Source organism: Cygnus atratus, chromosome 1 (assembly GCF_013377495.2).
Source record: "Cygnus atratus isolate AKBS03 ecotype Queensland, Australia chromosome 1, CAtr_DNAZoo_HiC_assembly, whole genome shotgun sequence".
NCBI lineage: Eukaryota > Metazoa > Chordata > Aves > Anseriformes > Anatidae > Cygnus > Cygnus atratus.
In genome coordinates, this window is record NC_066362.1 from 205217610 (window position 1) to 205237159 (window position 19550).

The window sequence follows — 19550 nt, forward strand, 5'->3', positions numbered from 1 at the left end:
GACAGTAATTTTTATCTGAAATAATGTTTAATATAACGTTGCTCTTGAAAATCAATCTTCTGATACAAAATGACAGTCTTTCCTACGGACTCCATCGTACACATAGCTTTGAGCTGGTGGAAATATTACACACGTCAGGGTGTCACTTCAGATTGATGCGTCTGCAGTGAAGTCCGACTGGTGTCAGTGAGAATTGTGTATGCTTTCCTTCAGAGTGGGAAAATAAATGCTAAACGTCTCATTCCGCTCACAGACAAATCTGTATCGTGTAGCATTCTGCTTCTCCAAAGACAGGTTAATTCCTTTGTGCCATGAGTCATCTGTGTCTTCCTCTCCCGAGCAGGTTAGCGAATGTCTGCCTTACAAATAAAGTAGCAGCAGAAGGAATAATGTTCCATTACACCTAACGGACAAGCAGTTATCAGCTCATGTTTGATATCAGGTTATTTGTTAGCAGTTTTTTGAAAGCATTAAGTGATTTCTCACATTTTAAAGAGGGTGTTTTTAGTGCTGCAGAGGGAAATAGCGTTTGAGTAATGTGGGATAAATCTTATTGATGGAATAATTTCAGAGTTAGTTTCTTACTGTGTAAAGCTGCCTTAAACATGACATACAGTTGTTCTTAGATGTACAGAGAGACCAGAAATCAATCATGTTATTTTTAAAGAAGAGTTTTATGGTTAGTATTGGTACACAGAGTGATTGCCAGATTTATTTTCGTCTTGTTCTGATGGAGTTCTCGGTGGAGGACTGAGATAAACATAGCTGTAATCTTTGGTGACTGGCAAGCCGAATATTTAATGAAAGTATTGTCCGATCACTAGTCATTTGTATTAAAAAATGGGCAAATGATTAGAAGAAAAAAATAATCTAAACAAAACGTTTTTCCTATGTAATTAATAAAATTTCTACTTTTTGCATGTAATATCTCAAGGCATCGTTTTGGTAATGCAGGTAACAGTCTTGTTGCAAGATTTGAGTTCAAAACTGAAGAAAAAGAGCAACGAAGTCATCTTCCATGTAAAAGGGCTGGATCCTTTCTCCTCCATTTGCTGTTCCCTTTCAATGAATTACGCAGTGTGCAGGGATTTGTGCAGTTTTACAAAAGCATACTCCAGTATTTTGCTTTTGTTTTTCCTATTTTTTTATCTAGCATTACATTGTGTCTGTTTGTATATAATTATGAAGTCTGTATGGTATATTTTATCTGTTCGGCTTACAATGTTGCAGATCCATAAGATGTAATTACTGTGAGCTTTAAAGAGGAGAAATGAAGCTATGTGAAATAAGTTTTCAAGGAAAAATTAGGGTGAATAATTATACTTTTCAGGTGCTTTTCAGAAAATCTGTTTTGCCAATTTTCAGTGGATAAAAGGTGTGAAAAACTGGTCTTCTGTTTGAAAAATGCCACTGATACCATTTAAAATAATTTTGGAATTATATATTGCTGAATCCTGTCATGTAAAAACGAAGGTGGTTTTCTATTCATATAAATCAATAGTAATACAGCCTGGCAATGGTAAATACTCTGCTAGCATGTCAAAATAATAAACACACCTTTTAAAAATTTGCTATTTTATCACATATCTGGCCCATTGTCTGTTGTTTTGTCATATATCCAGCCCATTTCCTATGCACTGTATTTTCTTAAGGCAATTTTAGATTTTCAGGTATGTTTTCATGATATCAAATAAAGTCATAAATGAAAGATGTTACTTTTAGGTTTGATGAATTTGATGAGGCAATTGATGAGGCAATTGAAGATGATATCAAGGAAGCTGATGGAGGAGGTATGTTTCTGACTTTGTTTTTCATTGCAGCGGGGTAAGATGAGTAAGACCAAATTTCTTTTGATATGGCAGGCAACAAATATAATCCTCTCCCTTAAAACAACATAGTTTACAGTTTTTACTACTGTACTTTTAGAGTCAGTTAACTTCCCTTGGAAACGGCCATTCCAGGCTGCCAAAAGATGGCGAAAAGTATTTGGTCTTGATAGTTAAATTCGGTGTGTACACGTTTTGATATATGAATACAGTGAAAAGCTTTTAAAATTCATTTTAAAAAAATAATTCATTTAAAATTCATTAATTAAAAATTTTAAAGAAAGCTTTTAAAATTCATTTGCTAAGTTTTGAGTTTCCGAATGGAGCGGCAGCTAGTGGAATTGGCATTTGACACCTGTAAAAATTGGGTTCACGAAGTGGTCCACGGTTGGACACTCTGAAGACTGGGTGTACAACTACATTTGTTGTCTTGAAATTATTAATCGAGATCTGCAAGCATTTCTCAGTTATAATGGATAAAGTGAAGTTACATTCTTTGTTGCTTGTTAAGACACCACAGGGGACAAAAAGAGAGATCTTCTAAAGTATCTGAGATAGATGGATTTGTGCTTCTACATCACCTTAACTTGTGTGGAGAGAACTGCTGTGAAACTTGTACAGCTTCTGGCATCTCCATAAAGACAGCGGTTCTCAGAAGGCCAGTGGCTGTATAGAGATGATCTGAAAATCAGGTGTCTGTGGTGTGTTACACAAGATTTAATAAATGTAACTAAGTCTCTCAACAGTAAAATCAGCTTGTCTGAAACTCTACTCACTGGCCAAACAGCAACTTAAACACCACATCTCCCAGGAAGGGTATTAAGCATTATGAAGATGTATTTTTTTTTTATATCTGCCCTACTCAAAAAGCACTCATATTGGGAATAATGTGGATTGTGGCTAAGTATCAGAATGCTGACATTTAGCTGCTGCCTTCTACATTGACTTCAGACCACAGCTGGGGCTGTGTGTGTCAGGAACAAGACCCCAGGCAGTGTCTTGCATGAAAAAATTATTCTGTGTTACAGAAAATAAACTGAAGCTAGAGACGTGGAAGAAAGATGTGTGTAAAGTTCAATTAAAATAAACTTGTTCTTATTTTCCCCTTTCTCTCACTGAATTCAGGCATTGGCAGAGGCAAAGACATGTCTAATATCACAGGTCACCGTGGGAAAGACATTTCCACAATCCTAGAGGAAGAAAGGAAAGAAAACAAGCGACCACAACGGGCTGCTGCAGCACGGCGCAAGAAACGACGGCGACTAAACGACCTGGATAGTGACAGTAACCTGGATGAAGAAGAGAGTGAGGATGAATTTAAGATCAGCGATGGGTAGGTCCGCAGTTTAGCTTCCACTCCCTGGCTGCTACAGGTTTCTGTGACTCTGCAGTGCCCCTAAAACGCTGATTAGGGGTGTGTGTCCTGTTCTGGAACACCACCGCACAGTGCCAGCAAAAGTACTCCTGGCCTAGTGGAACATAATTGTGCTGGAAAAACTGCACTGCAAATCATCCAACCTGCTTTTTAAGCAGAACGTATCCTTAACAAAGACATAACTGAAATGACGCAGGCTCTTTCCTTTTGAAAATGTCATGTTTTGTGGGATTTTTATTTGGCGTGATTGCCATTTAGAAATCAGAAGAGTGAAATTCTCCACCCTGACACGTGGGTTCCGAAATCAATTCTTGATTTTTGCTTTCTAAAAGGTAGAGTTTGAACACAGTCAAGAGGTTTATACTATAGAAAACAGTTATGTGAAGGTTTAGGCACTAAACGAATATTGCTTTAGCTGACTGAAGTTCTTTTTCCCTGGCATTTCTCATCTTTCAGACTGGGCAATTCCTAAAGTTAAACGATTAATAGTAATTTTAGATTTTCTTTATGCCTCAATGAAGAAACATAATGGAGGTTTAGTCTCTTTACCATCAACTTTTTAAGTTTTACACCAGTCATATGGTCAGTTTACTAAGTTTATGGATAACCTACACAACACAAATGCAAATATTTCTTGAGCTTTTTCTTCACATGTGACTTTGCCAAGGAATTTTCAGTGGCACCCTGAACAGTTAAGCAAAATGTGCTGGAAATTTCCAATCAATCAATGTAGCGTTTGGAAATCTCACGGAATTAATAGCGCATCGGTCCGTTAAAGTGTGCTCACGCATTTTCAAATCAGTTCTCTGCTGAACGCCTTCTGAATGTTGTACTGGAATTTACATTCAGCTGGCGGCCAAATGCAGTCTCAGTTTGATGTAGCATTCGTAGTCACCTGCTGTTCTGATCTGCTGCGTAATGTCACGCCCTGTAAAGCTATCTCCCCAGTATACGACTGAAACTTAATGCCAGTGACAGCAGTTTGCTCTCTGGATCTTTAGTACACATTATTTCTATAAAATTTGTGCATGTTTGTTAAAGACAATGCTTTGCATTTATTACTTGCTCATAAAATGGAGGTCACGTTTTGATCCTTTGTTTCAGATATCTCTGTTGTCTGTGGTCTCTCTGAACAGATCTCAGGACGAGTTTGTTATATCGGAGGAAAATCTGGATGAAAGTGAAGACGACCCGCCATCAAACGAGGACAGTGATTCCGAGTTCTGTGCCCGCATATCCCGGCGACACCTCTCCAGGCCCATGAGGCAAAGCCGGCGGTTACGAAGGAAAACAGTCAAGAAAAAATACTCCGAAGATGATGAAGATGAAGATTCTGAAGACAATTCTAGCAGAGAATCTGGTGAGTATAAGTAGTCCTCTAAAAGCATTTAATACTTTGTACTGGAGAGAGGAGGAATGGAAGTCTCAGTTTCCTGTCATGACTTTGACATTAATGGTTTTGGTTGCTGTGATCAAGTCATATGTCATCTTTGCTTCCTGTCTGTAAAGCAGCTTGCTGCTTGTTCTGCTGTGAGTATTCTGAAGGAAACTACTCCAGAGTACTGGCTTCTTGGCATTTTAAATAAATATATATTTAAATGTGTGCTTCTGTTACGGTTTGTCCTTTGTGGACAGCTTCAGCTATCCCGTACCTTCCTGTTTGGATCGTGATTGCAGGGAAAACAAAGGACGGAGACAAAAATATACTTCCTTACATCTGTCTGAAGACCTTCCGTATAAACTGAAAAAGCTTCTTCTGAAAGAAACATTTTCCCTCGCTTTGTATGGACAAATAATTCCTTCAGCTGCAGTGAGCCGTTGTATGGCATGCTGTGTTCTCCGGCAGGCATCAAAGCAGACTGTAACACCTTGAATCTGTCTCTTCTGCATTTATCCTTTCTCATCTGTAGTAACTAAAGACTTTGTCGCACCTAGTAATTCACTTCATTCTGCTTGTCCTTCAGGCAGTTCAGCTTCTGTTTGCACAATTTAAAGCGTGTGAATAATATCTATACAACATGCACACCTTTTGGCGATTTGCGTCGTTCTCTCAAGACCGTCCTCTGTGTTTCTGCGTCATTGGAGATTCAGTACTAAAAAGTGCCAGATATATGATCACCCTTACTTATTTTATTGTGAATTTAAGCTAGTAAGTACTCTGGGGTGTTAACTTGTCATACAGAGAGTGTTACCTTTCCAGTGGTTTATCTGTCTCTCTCAAATACAGACAAGTGTGTTGGAGTAGGTGGCTTTGAGGTGCTGGTATCCAAAAGGAGGGTTAATGCATGGGCAGATTAAGACAGCTGCATCCACTTGCTGTCTCCCTGTCCCAAATGCATCAGTGCCCTAAACGTAAGCTGTTATTAATGAAGATATTTGCAGAAGCTAGAGGGGAGCTAAAGAGATTGATCATCTACTCTATAATGCCTGTGAGCAAATCTATTCGTTCGCTGGTGGACGCTGGTGGACATGGTGGACATCTGTGAGAAAATCAGCACCCCGTACTGTACCATCCAAAGCACCCTGTTTAAAAAAGAGCAGAAAGAGGAGACACTGAACACAAATATAATTTTCTTCCTTTTCCGGCAAAATGCTGTAGGTAGAGCCTTGCCTCACTGATTCCAATGTTGTTCCTTATACATCTAACTGTGTTTTTCTTTACCCCGTTGTAGTCCCTCAGGATCCTGCCTTAACCCTGTCTTGATCTAACGAAATAACGTGCCCTGTGAGTGGCTGTTTTCAGTCTCCAGAGATGGAGTTTTTTTCTGAAGGTGGTTGTTTGTGCCGACTTGCTCTGATCCTTTCTCTAACATTGTAGGAGGTAAAGAGGGTTGCTACTTTGACCTGTGACTGATGTTAGTCAGCAACTTAAGAACATTTTGTGACCCACACAGAGATGTACTGTGACCTCAGAATAATTATTCTGTGACAGCTCAGTGAAAAAGCAGCAAAAGTTGCTGTAAAAACTGTTGTCAAGTACTGAAAATTTAAATAAATTTAATTCTTAGAGACAGTAGGTGCAGTAGTCTGGGGCAGGAAGAACTGGGAATTGCTGTAAAATTCTTCTCCACAGCTTCTGTTGTAAGCAAACTTTTAAGCTTGATTTTTGTTAATGATTTAATATTTCAAAGTCAAATTTTACCTGGATTCTCACTGTGTCATTGTTTTTCCTTTTTTTCATCTACTTCTTTTGAAAATTATTTGAGTAGAGGACACTGAATGTAAATGTACAAACCAGGAAGGACTTCCCAGTGGAAGCAGTGATGTGTGTGTCGTCACTCGGAATCAGTCAGGTTGTTTCAGCCATCAGGAATTGCAGAGGAGGCAGCTTTGGCACCAGTAGAGGGAACAAAAGCTCAGGAAGCAGACCTGTTCTGGAGGAGTTTGGTGGAGAAAGGTTTGCAAGGAGATTTTAAAATTAAGCAATTCTGCACTGACAGTGAGAGGGGGAACTGATGCGTGAGCCTGGAACAGGTCAGGGTAATGAGGCGTGCTGGCTGAGACTCTCCCGTGCTGGAACGGTGCGTGATTTTATTAGTGTTGCTCTAAAGCTTATCTAAATAGTTGAGTTTTGCTTTAATGGAGTAACAGACCTGGCTGTTTCCTTCTGCACAGAGAGCGGCGATTACACAGATTACAGCGATGACGATTACCTGGAAACCAGGAGGAGAAGATCAAGACGGAATCAGAAGAGACAAGTTAACTACAAGGAAGATTCAGAAAGCGATGGCTCCCAGAAAAGTGTCCGGTACGGAAAGGAGTTGAGAAGAGTTCATAAACGCAGGCTCTCCACTTCGGACAGCGAAGGTAAAATGAGCAGTCCGTGATTGCAGGAGCTGGTGTAATTCAGAGGTGCCCAGTGAATTTTCTTGCTAGAGTTCCTTGATGTTTCTCAGAAACTGTTTCCTTCTGAAACAGCCCACTATGACACGCTGTTACAGTTACTTCTCAAAGCCATTGCTGCCCCACTCCTGCCTTCCAGGTGGGATTTTCTGTGTCTGGCAAGGACTGCTGGGATTCCCACACTATCATTAATGTAACTATTTGGCCACTTTTCCCTTGAGAGGCCACAAAACGTCCTCCCCTGAGTCTTTAAAGATTCTCTTTTGTAAGAGAAAGGCTGTTACTGCTTGTATCTGTGCCACCCTACCTTTCTCCCTGGCAGCTCAGCCTTTTTCAGTCCCTACTCAATGTCCTGTTCGAAGGTGCTGTGCTAAGTGCGGGTATATCGCCAGGTGCTGTTACAGAGGAAGCCTGCTCCCACTAATGCCCATCACCCCGTGAGCACCCGGTGTGTATTTAGCTGCCCTATTCTCTCTTACTAAAACAACCACTGGCTTTGGGTCCTTTGCATTCTGGACACCCCGCTCACGAGACACCTTCTGACCGGCGCTCAGAGACGCCGAGCCCTGCGGGTTGCGGTGGATGCCAGGGCTCCTCAGAAAACCCGCCGCACTCGGCAGGCTGAGCGCCTCTGACTTGTAGGTAAGTTTGGGAAGTGCTGGCCCGAGTTTACGGCGTGGTACAGGATCCTCTTCCCTGAAGGGAAACAAGGACGTAATGCCTTGAAAACTCAATCCTCGATACGCAGTCTGTCCTCAGAAATAAGCTGTGCAGGCTGCCTGCTAAAAATCTGTCAGCTCCGTGGCGGCTGAGTGTTTTGCTGCCTGCATCGTGACTTCAAACAGTGCCTGACCGATGGGGTCTGTCCTACACGAAAGCCCCTTTCCTTGGGTACTTTTGGTACTGGCTTTCGGCATATTCAACCCAATGCTAGTTAACACTGCTCCAGTAGTTTCCCACAGTTCTAACGTGTCATGAGGTATGTAACAGCTGCTGGAAATGGAATGACGTTGAACATGCTGGAACTCAGATGGAGTCTCCAGCAACTTGAACCTACTCTGAATAACACCTTTAAAAACAACAATCCACATACAGTTCTCATGACAATAGGAAGGAGAAAGCCAATGGTATTTTTCAGTCTGTCTTTTCTCACCTAAGCCACCGCGTAAAGGCTGTCAGCGTGCAGGCAATATTCCAGCTTGCAAAAAAAAAAAAAAAAAAAAAAAAGGCCTTTTATTAAAGGGCAGCAACCTTCTGGGGGCGTTTAAGCGGTGTTCATATACTTGGAAAGAAGTTGTGTATGGGGATAGTATAGCTGTATGCACGTGTATATATATTTATAGATATTTTGAAGATAGTGCAGCCATTATTTGGGCCCTCAGTTTCTGGAAGGGTGTAAAATAGGTGTCGTGAGATAGGGATGCAGCTGTGTGTCATTGTTGACATGCAGTTACCACTTGGGGGTGTTTGCACCGGCCTCCAGAGCCTCGGGTACTTCTCAGACCCAAAACAGAGCAGCAACAGCTTGTTGGGCTTTGCTATTTGGGCAGTCTCTTTGAAATTTAAAAGCAAGCAAGCATTTTGCTGTGTTTGGGGGCTGAGGAAGGAGACTGAATGTGTATGGTGAGAGAGGGATGGCTTTTCGTTGAGGGTGAAAGATGAAAGAATAAGAACTTGCGTGGCTGTTGTGCGTGCACCCGTTTGCTAACGGCTTTAAGTCTGCTGCTCGTTGCAGAGAGCTACACATCCAAGAACTCGGAAGATGACGATTCCACAAAGGAGTCAAAGCGCTTGATTCGAAAGCGTCGGCGAAGCACAGACGACTACTCCGAGGAGGAAGGAGAGGACGAGGAAGACGAAGAGAGGCCTGTCCGCAAACGGCTGAACCGGATCGAAACAGACGACGAAGACAACTGCGAGAACGCGAACGACGACGCAGAGAACCCCGCTCCTGCAAACAAGCTGCCGGCACCCCAGGCTCCTCAAGACAACGCCAAGAAGCACTGCTACCGGATAGAAAGCGACGAAGAGGATGACTTTGATAACGTAGGGAAAGTAGAGAGCCCTTTGGACTACAGCCTGGTGGACTTGCCTTCCACCAACGGACAGAGCCCAGGTAAAACCATTGAGAACTTGATTGGCAAACCCAGTGAGAAGACCCAGGCCCCCAAGGACAGCACAGCCAGCGCCAGCCTGGCGCCCAACGGGACGGGGAGCGGGCAGGAAGCGGTAGGGCCGGAGGAAGACGAAGACGAACTTTTGAGAGTGACTGACCTTGTTGATTACGTCTGTAACAGTGAACAGTTATAAGACTTCCATTTTTGTGCTAATTTATTCCACGGTAGCTCATACCAGCGGGCCAGTTATTAAAAGCTGTTTTATTTTTCCTAGAAAATTCTCCACTACAGTATCACTTTTTAGAAGCAAGAATTTCACCAGTCCTGCAGTCTTTCTGTGAAGTGACCAGTTTTGAACTTTGAAGAAGAATTGCTGTAAATTCCCTCTTCCCCCCCTTCTCCTTCCAAGTCCATGGTCCTGGGTAATTTCACTCACAAAAACCTTATAACAACAAGAGATTTGTATATTTTTGACTTTATATTTCCTGAGTGCATACAAATTTGTGGAAATGGGTGGCCTAAGAAAGCATTCCAAATCGGTCAGGGCCCAAACCGGAACTGGGGTGGGTTTGGCTCACGGGGTGGGGGGATGCAGAAGCACTTGTGCTTTAGCTTTTTCATATGAGATATATATTATATTTAAATGTTCACAACTTAGATTACAACTTAACAGACAGTCTCAAAATTAATGTCTGTACTGTCGCATTTTGTGAGTTGTAGGTTAACATACCATAGCTCATTTTAGTAATCACCTTCATGGAAGCAGTTTGATTTTAATACTGGAGGCAAACAGAGTTACTAGAGGCCAAGAAGGTACCATAAACAAGAACTCTGCTATCCATTATGACTTGCAGACTTTCCTAATAAACATCCTTTAAAGTGTTTGTACAGTAAAGTGTACTGTAATGAAGTTTTTGACAGTCGAAACATGCTAGCGATGCATTTATGAGGCGATCTCACGCATAGGCCGTCAGACGATCTTCGATGCACAGTGTCTAGAGGGAGGACGCGTTGATACGAAGTTAGTCTGTAAGTTGGAAGGCATCTTGACGTGCTGCAAACGTTGACAGACAAAAGAACCCTGCAGTAGCTGCCTGGCCACTTGAATTTCACCTTCTGTCGGAGTATTCTGAACGAAATGTGTTTGTACAAACTGCGTTGACCACAGAATTACAGCGCATCAAAGGATTGAGGGATTTTCAAATAAACCGTGACTGGTCCATTCATGTCCTTAATATCTACTTCAAATTGAAGTAAACAAATGGAACAGTTTTCCTTTTGGAGGTTTTCTGTTTGGGATTTGTGTGTGTTTTTGTTTTGATTTTACTTATCTGCCTGGATGTATTAGCAGGTTTTGAATGTAGTGTTGGCCTTTGGCCATTAGAATTTTCTTAAAATACATTTTAATAATTGCCATGTGACCAACTGATTTCAAGAAGGCAGTGTTTCTGAGAGAAAACGCTTGACTCCAAGACATCTCATCACCTTTTGAGTGGGCATGAAGTGATATGTGCTTTTATTCACAAAAAAAAGAAAAAAAATGGATACTACAAAAGAAAAAAAATATCATGGGGCACGTAAGAAAGCAGAGCTGAAATTTGTTTTGGGTAGCATTGAGTTTTCTCTTCGTTCTGAATTAAGATGCAGGCTGTAGCATTTGTACGTGTTGTAGCACACAGACAGCTCAGACAGATCTGCCAAGCGTTGAAATCCAAAAAGGTCACATCTATTAATCCTTTCGCTCTGAGATTTGGATTTTTGACTGGTGTTTATGTCCGTTGCCGGCAATGGATGCACCAAAACTGCTGCTGCCACTGAGGAGTGAGTTCTCCTTTCCTGCCCCACCTGATTCCCTTCCATTGTATTGTATTTACTAGTCAGTCATTGAGCACTTCTGTTTTCTTGTGATGGAACCGGCATTAGGCCTTTACTAAATACCTCTCTAGAAAACCTAGGTCCCAAACACCTGCCTTCTGGCCTTGGGAGTCTTCTTTCTGTTACCCACCTCCCTCTCCACGAGTTCAGCCAGAGAAATCACTCTAAATGAATTCGGTGCCATTAAGATGAAATATTTTTCCACCTTATCAACTCTTCACAGTTTTCATGAGCAGACATTAAAACAGGGTAGTGAAAAGCCACAGAAGTTCAGAACGTTCTTAAAAGCGTTTGTAGCATTTGGGCTCCCAGAGCGTTTGTCTTTGCCTAGGCGATGCCTAAAGGTAGTGCTTCTGCATTTCTAATATACTCGTGTTTTAAAACAAGCAAGAACAGATGGCTTCCACTTTTTAATGTTAATAATTGCTAAGCGGTTTTAATGGTTGCAGTGCAAACTGTCTGATTCCCATGCAGCAACCAGCGATTTCTCATTTCTTTTGGCAGTGCCGTAATCTGTTCTGCTGCCAGATGGAGCCTTTCAGTGTCCGATCGGTGCTGTAGCGAACATTCTGGCTTGTAGAGGCAGCCCAAACGTTAAATGATTAGTGAGCAAGTAATTGTGCATGTGGGAAAACACCAAGGAGTTAAAACACCAAATTTAGAAACCGGGAAAAAATGGAGCGCTGCGTTAGGGAGCGGTGTAAAAGCAGGAGAGGCCAGGAAGCAGAAGTGGAGCATTGAAGCTTACATCGGGAGCGCCGAGTTTTACAAATGTGGGAAGACACCTTGTCACGAGGTTTTACTGTCTGTAGGTCGCTAGGAAAGCCAAATCTTTGGTCTTCTCAGAAGCCACCTTTGAAACCTGAGAGAGCTTCGTCCCCCAGGATCCAGAGTTCTCCCTTAGGCTAGTTTGTACGAGTGAGATCTGCCAAAATGTCCTAGAAAGGCTAACATTTTAAAACTTCCCTTTTCTCTCCTTTCTGAGGCTTGCTGCTTGCTGGGAAATGTGCGATCTATTTGGGAAGTTGTCGTTTTCAGGCCTGAGGCCAGCTGGCTGCCGCACGGGGTTCGTGCCGTTGCGTTACGTGTGTGGGGTCGTCCTCCGGGTGTTTCGGTGTCTGCACCTTGTGCTCTTCTGTCCTCGTCCTGCGATCAGAAGTTAAATGTCTGAAATTTGAGTCTCAAGTAGCACTGGAGAGGGGAAGGAACTGTAAATGCGTGGGGAGCGGGCGTCGTCGTGTGCCACAAAGCGGCGCGATGGCGGGTTGTCATCCCGCACACAGCTCGTGGAGTTGAGACAGAAAGCGCGTGGCGCGGCCGCCCTGCAGTAAGGAATGCGGGGCGGTAACTGAGCCAGAAGGGTGCCAGAATTAAGAGCTCAAAACTTCACCGCCGTTGCTGTCTTTAGTTATCAAATCTCCTAAACCTGAGCATATTTTTGATTTAAAAATGGAAAACAACATCACCAAGCTACCAAAACCCCTTGGTGTTGAAATCCTGTAGGAAGATCGGTGCTGAACAACCAGCTCTGAACTCTGATAGTTTGCCTTTGTACATATTAATTCCGTTATAGAATTAACAGCATCTTCCTGATTTTTTAATGAAAGGATTGCTCTGTTCTACCAGCACTTGAGAGAAACAGATGCTTTTTTTTTTTTCTCTAAATTGGTCACCTTCAAGATTTCTTTGGATTAAAATGCCTCAGTCACTCTTCGTACAGTGGGAGCTAAAGGCCTGGGGGGGGACTCGTTGTCTGCTCGCTCTTGATTTCTAATCGCTGTCTGAACACTTTGTGAGAGAACTTACTCAAAGAACCTCAAGGCAAAAATGTATGTTCCCGAAAGAAAACTGTATGTTAGCGGTGCACTTGTTCTGATTTATCTGAATATTCATCGTTTGAACTCTGTGGGTCTCTGGATGCTGCAATCATTTAATGATTTTAATAGTTCTCTGCCAGGGTGTCCCTTACTTACCTCTCTTTTCAGGCGCTTACAGCTTGGTGTTCGATGCTCTTCAGTAAGAAGGCCTGGTCTCAACTTCCAAGTAATTGTTTCAAGTTACATATTTTCACAAACTTCTTTTATGAAAAGTAAGTTAGGATTTTTATTTTTTTATTTTTTGTGGCACCTGCTTTTTTAATTCACTTTGTACACAGTAATCTGAATAAATGATGGCAGTAATCCTAGTCCCCAGACCCGATCTGAGCAAGAGATTTGTGTCATCTAGGTCAAAACGGCGCTAGGTAGGCTCTGAGGGTTGGTTTGGTAGATGTGCAGTGACTACTACTCACAAGCTCGTGTTGTGGATGTAATGTGCAGTGCGCACCCGTGGTACCTATTTGCATTTGAAGTATGCTTCCAATTCATTGGGCATATAAAATCCTTTAACGTATAAATATAGAGAGAAAATAGCAAATACCTTAATACAGTAACTTTCTGGAAAACGAAACGTGTTGAATATGATGGGGGAAACTCCAGCAATTCATGTGAGAAGAGCACAATTCTGCAATTCCTAGAGCATTTAAAACCTCTGTAGGAGCATTTAGGACTGTGGTCTGAAACAAGGATGCGCAGGATCAAGCCCACGTCTCCCGGTTGTCTTATTTTTCTTCCTCCCCTTCTGTAACAGGTGGGGCAGGGACTAGATCGCTTCGAATGCTGTAGGACAGGAAATAAAAAATACATCAGAACCAATACTTTTTTTTTTTTTCCAGCATATACCGATGTAAGAAAAAATTCTAAATGACTAATTTTTGATGCTTTATAGAGTTGGGTACCCAATCTGAGCCCTCACGGAAAGCTCTGGCTTCAGAAACGTTTCTGAGTTGAAAACGATCTCTGAAGCTGGACACCCGGCAATTGGGGTGTTGAAGATTGCTTGTCATTTCTGAAAACGTGCATCACTTATTGAGCTCTTATTTTAGATTAGGTGTAACTAAATGAGATAGTTCCAAACGGCAAAAAACGTGTGCTTGGGAATTGATTGTCCCAACGCTTCAGAGTAATTTAACTTATTTTGTATATTGCAAAAGATGTATATTGCTTAGTATGACACTTAAAAAAAAAAAAAAAAAAGATTGTGTACAGCTTCTGGAGGAAAGAATAGAACACTCTAAAGTAGATAAGAAGTTTTTATAATTGAGTTATGCGGTGTAAAGGCTCCAGATGTAACTGCAATTAAAAGTAAGTCCTACCACTTGGGTTTTTGACTATCATTTTGTAAATGCTGGCACCCCGCCCCTGAGCTTATGAGCAGGAGAGGGGACAATACAGCAGTTAGAGAGGACACATGCTTAACGAAGGCAGGTGTGTCTGCAAATATATCTCCTATTGCTACGTATAACCCCAAAGGTTACTAACGAAAACTGAAGGGCGGAGCTGCTCTGGTCCTTCGGTTGGTTTACTCGTGCACTTTGCAGCACTTTGTGTATAGTCAGTCTCACTGGTTCCCCAGGTGCAGACCGAGTCGGTTTCTCCTGCTGTCGGAGCGCTCTTCCAGCGGCAGCAGGAGGTGGGGAATGGGTGGAGGGAAGCGGAGCGGAAAAACGTGGATGCAAACCCCCGCAATTTGCAAGACGGGTCTTGGACAGGCCCCAAATCTGCTTCTGACTTGCCCTTTAAAGACTGTATTTCAAAAGGAACGTCTCCGTTTGAGAGACTCATCCCGACGCCCTCCTCTTCTCACCCTGAGCTTCAAAGCAACAGGAAAAAATCTACTCACGGCCTCTTCCCTTGAGGGAACCGTTCCGCCAGCGCAGCGTGGATGCGGAGGAAATTAGGATCGGTCCGCAGAGAATCGTGGTGGCGGCTGCCTTTGGGGACACTGGTCGGAGGCTGCGCAGTTTGCTTTGTTGTTCGCTCCTCTTCTCGTGTCCCGCACAGCTAAACTGATCAGTGATGCTTAGGTTAGTCTGTCAGAACCTGACTTCAATGATTCCAAGGGGATAAAGTCCTACTAAAACACGATAGGCCTAGTTACCAGTGCACCATTTGTTAGTTAGAGCAATTAAAAGTCCTTAATAGATACTAATCTGCTACTCGAGTTAGTGGTAGAGAAGGAGATCAAGTCATAACTCTACGCCTCGTTTAGTTTTCCATGTCATGCTCATTATATGGACTCTAAAATCTTGTACAGAATCTTATGCTATGCTCATTAAAATGGTACTCCCCCCTTAATTGCATTGAAGTGATTCGGTTTTAATGCCAGTCGGGTTGCTAGGTTCTCCCTGTGTTGCACAGCCCTCCCTAAAAGACCCGCAGCAGCCCCGAGGTGGTGTTTGACAAGCAGAACGTCGCTGTTCTCAGCGTGCACGATGGGTCTCAAATAGCGCAGAGGTTTAGGCAGCTGCTGGACAAACGCTGGGTGTGTTCACTGCCCCTGATAGTACAGATGGGGTTACTTGCTTGTAGGATGATCCTCCAACCTCCTGTGAGAATTAGATCCAAACTGCCAGATGGGTCTCTTAAAAAATAAGGTTATAAAGAAATTTAAGAGATACTTACACGAGATACAGTTTTTGTCTTACTCCTGCGTGCTGTTTGCATGGTCTCAAGGAAAACCTTGGGTTCCTTAAAAATGGTCTCGTTCACAGTTGGCCTCGTTTTTGTTTCCTTTCTCTAGAGAGTTGACACGGTAAAGTCCCACAAGCTGAGCTCTTCGCAGAGTTTAACCCGTGCGTTTCGCGAGTCCCGAACCTTGCTGTTAAATCCCTTCGGTCGTGGCTTGCCACAGCAGCAAAGGGAAAGGACCGAGGGGACGCACGCTGCGTGTGTGGGAGGTGGGGGGAGATGAGCTGAAAAAAAAACAAAAAACTGGAAGCGTTCTTCTCGTTGCACATAACTTGGGTGGTGCTTTCACTGTCTTCCCCCCCCCCTCCCACCGCTAACACCGCACGCACACGAAACACAGAATTAAAACTTTTCAAAATGGAAGTCACGGTGGCCTCAGTGCTCAAAGGGTTAACTGCAGTTTAATAACAGCTAATGTTTTTAGATTTGCAGTACACAACTGTTTAAATACTGTATTCCTTGTAAATGAAGTAAAAAAAAAAAAAATGTTAAGGCTGGTGCCAATATTTTTGTTAATGAATTGTTCAGCGTTGTCTCACTACAGTCTTCTGGTCAGAACTCTTTGTGTATAAGCTGGGCCTGAAGCCATTTTATAGCTTGTAGGCCTAATTGTGTAACTTTTCTTTCATAATGTTTTTGTTATAATATCTACTGTCATTTCTTTCATATAAATATGACATGTAAATTGTCATAATAAAAACAAAAATTGAAATAACTCGACGTACAAAGTATAATGTGTGTTGAAGCTGCTGCCTATCCTTGCCACGGGAATGGAGAATTCGTGTTTTATCTCAATTTTGTTAAAACTGAGTTTTCCTTTCTCTGACCTGACGACGGGGAAGATCTGATGGACTTGTTTGTGCAGTGGTGAAGATTTTCCGTGTGTGTGCTCTCTGCTCCGTGGTTTTTACATCCAGCTTCAATGATGTTGCAGGCAGCTGACAACGAACGGCAGCACGGACGGAGTTTGGCGTTTGCCTCACGCTACAACACTCGTTTTGTTTGCTGTGGAGCAACATAAACACTGCAGTGGGGAATTCTTACGAGCTGGGCTCGTTTATTTAGGCCGAGACGTGTAAAACCACTACATGCCTGCCTGCAGAGAAGCACTAAAAACGTAAATGTTCTGACACATGGCTATGGCAGCGAACACTGATAACACGAAAAAATCAGGGAGATAGGCATGAATTGGGAAAAGGATGACTCCTCTCCGTGTTAATCACCGAAGCCCATCAATCTTATATTTTTTTCCAGTGTCTGGTTATAGGTAACCTACTGTATGTCCCTGTAGCGATGAGAAATTGCTGCGAACCGAATCCTCTTGCTGGACATGAAATGCTAAAATTTTACATTTGCATTTTTAACAGCCTCTGAGCCTGATTCCGATCATCTTGCAGTAAATGCTGAAGTCTGAACCGGCCACCCCGCAGCAGGCAGTGCCGTGTAATCAGTTAGGGAAGAGAAACGGGCTCTATCAGGTGGTGAGTCCCGTGGGGTGTCCTAAGACATCCTGAACCACCCCAGGCCGGTACCTGCCTCTCCGCTGGCCCTAAACACAGCCCCGGGCTGCCTGACCCACTCCTGGACATCCAGTGCTCAGATATCAGCATGGAAGAGGATCCCAAGGTGCTTTTTTAAGCTCTTACAGCTGAGGAAAAGAACTTTTGAGTGGCGCCATTCTGGTTCGTTTGTGAACGTAAGGAATGTCTGCCTACTCACCCCAAACTTCAAGACTTGGCACTGGGGTATAAAGTATCTGGATCTTGTGAATTAGGAGAATGTGGCTTTCTGCTCCTGCTGAAGCCCTAGCCTCAAAAGCAGCTTCCCGACCTGGGCTTAAACCATGCTTTGTCCTGTCTTCCTCTGGAGGAGTGGTCTGCAACACAAGAGAAACTCATGTTGGTGTGCTGGAGGAGAAACGAACTCTGTATTGCTCCATTGCGGTGCCTTAATTCAACCTGAACCATTCAGAAAAATTAACCTAGAGCCATCTGAAGGAGTTGTCACATGATTTCCAGCTGGCTGGAGGAGAGCTGAGGACTCTGTGACTGATATAGGCAGGAATCAGCAGATGCACGAGCAGAAATGTTCATTTGTAACTGCCAAGTGCGGTGAATGGGTGTTTTCACGCATTCCATCTCACCCTACCACCTGCTGCAGTCTGGTCTGTGTTTGTGGACAAGTTGTAGGATTTCGTTTCCAGATGAGCACTTTGGTAATTTCTTGGCATGACGAACTTGAAGATGGTTTCCTCATCTACTGCCACTGGCATTTTATTCAATCTATTCTAGCGATGTTTACATTTCACCTCATTGTGAAATTTTCTTTGATTTCTGTCAAGGTGATTGTTTGTATGAATAACAGCTATCTGCATAATCAGAGTCCAAAATGGGTAGGAGTGGTTGAGGAGCTTTCCAAAGCACTCAAAAGGCTCAGTGTAGAAGAGCTGCGTATGTTCTCATTCCCGCTGGCTTCTTCACACATTTTCTTTTTCCAGAATGTGCCGCTTCGCCTCTTTGCTGTCCAAGATTAGGACTAGAAAAGTCCAGAGAAGGAAAAATGTTCAATGATTTGAAGGAAAAGTTTTTCAGTGTTCAAGAGGATTTGGATAACTTTTGGTTAGCCCTGAAGTGGTCAGGCAGTTGGACTTGATCTTTGAAGGTCCCTTCCAACTGAACTATCCTATCCTATCCTATCCTATCCTATCCTATCCTATCCTATCCTATCCTATCCTATCCTATCCTATCCTATCCTATCCTATCCTAAAGCTGAAGACCTAATTCTGTTAATAATCTCTGTGTTTGTGAGATGCCGGCTTTGTACATGTGAGTAATTAACTCCTTAAAGTGATGAAAGTGAAGGCTACAAACCATGGTAGCAGGCTGACAGTTGCAGGGGGTCTTCCTGAACATGTTGCCCTGCTGCAGCTGATGGATTTGCCAACCTGAAGAGCTTTGTCTGCTGAGGATGAAGAGAGCTTCACAGCGGTTCTGTCTCAGTGACAGTTTTCAAGAGATGGAGACAGCTCCATTGCTGCGGATTGAAGGTGGTGATCATAGAACCACAGAATCATTAAGGTTGGAAAAGCCCTCCAAGATCATCTGGTCCAACCGTCCCCCTACCACCAATGTCACCCACTAAACCATGTCCCCAAGCACCACGTCCAACCTTGCCTTGAACACCCCCAGGGATGGGGACCCCACCACCTCCCTGGGCAACCCGTCCCAATGCCTGACCGCTCTTGCTGAGAAGAAATGTCTCCTCATTTCCAACCTGAACCTCCCCTGGCACAACTTGAGGCCATTCCCTCTGGTCCTATCAGTGGTTACCTGTGAGAAGAGGCCGACCCCCAGCTCCCCATCCCTTCCTTTCAGGCAGTTGCAGAGAGCAATAAGGTCTGCCCCGAGCCTCCTCTTCCCCAGCCCAAACCCCGCCAGGTCCCTCAGCCGCTCCTCACAGGACTTGTGTCCCAGGCCCTTCCCCAGCTTCGGAGCCCTTCTCTGGACACGCTCCAGGGCCTCGATGTCCTTCTGGTAGTGAGGGGCCCAAAGCTGAACCCAGCACTCGAGGTGCGGCCTCACCAGAGCAGAGCACAGGGCGACGAGCACCTCCCTGGCCCTGCTGGCTGCACTACTCCTGATACAACCAGGATGCTGTTGGCCTTCTTGGCCACCTGGGCACACTGCTGGCTCGTGTTCAGGTGAGCGTCCATCAGCACCCCCAGATCCTTTGCACAGCTTTCCAGCCACTCTGCTTATTTACTCACCCTGCCCTGGTGTGACCCCTGCTTTTTGCTGCAATAGCAAAAGCCATAAAGGCAGCTTTCTGCAGAAGCAGCGTGAATCCAGGGGAAGAAGCAGGGGGAACGGCCCTGAACACCCCAGGCACCCCAGAAAACACACTGCCAAGGGCTGTGGCCCTGTGGTGGCTCCTGAGCACAGCCCTG

At 43.7% G+C, this 19550-nt stretch overlaps 1 protein-coding gene across 3 annotated transcripts in view; it reads left to right on the plus strand.

The window, feature by feature from the left end:
* The window catches only part of RSF1 (remodeling and spacing factor 1), a 55236-nt gene extending 45180 nt beyond the window's left edge, over nt 1–10056 (plus strand). For 2 of the 3 annotated variants that reach the window (XM_035560427.2, XM_035560426.2), the window contains exons 12-16: nt 1723–1790; nt 2952–3159; nt 4338–4561; nt 6817–7008; nt 8780–10056. In XM_035560427.2, coding sequence (XP_035416320.1) covers nt 1723–1790; nt 2952–3159; nt 4338–4561; nt 6817–7008; nt 8780–9354 — 1267 coding nt within the window. In that variant the 3' untranslated portion in view covers nt 9355–10056. The remainder of the gene's footprint in view (nt 1–1722; nt 1791–2951; nt 3160–4337; nt 4562–6816; nt 7009–8779) is intronic. The other variant, XM_035560428.2, reaches the window with a different exon arrangement.
* The last annotated feature ends 9494 nt before the right edge of the window (nt 10057–19550 follow it).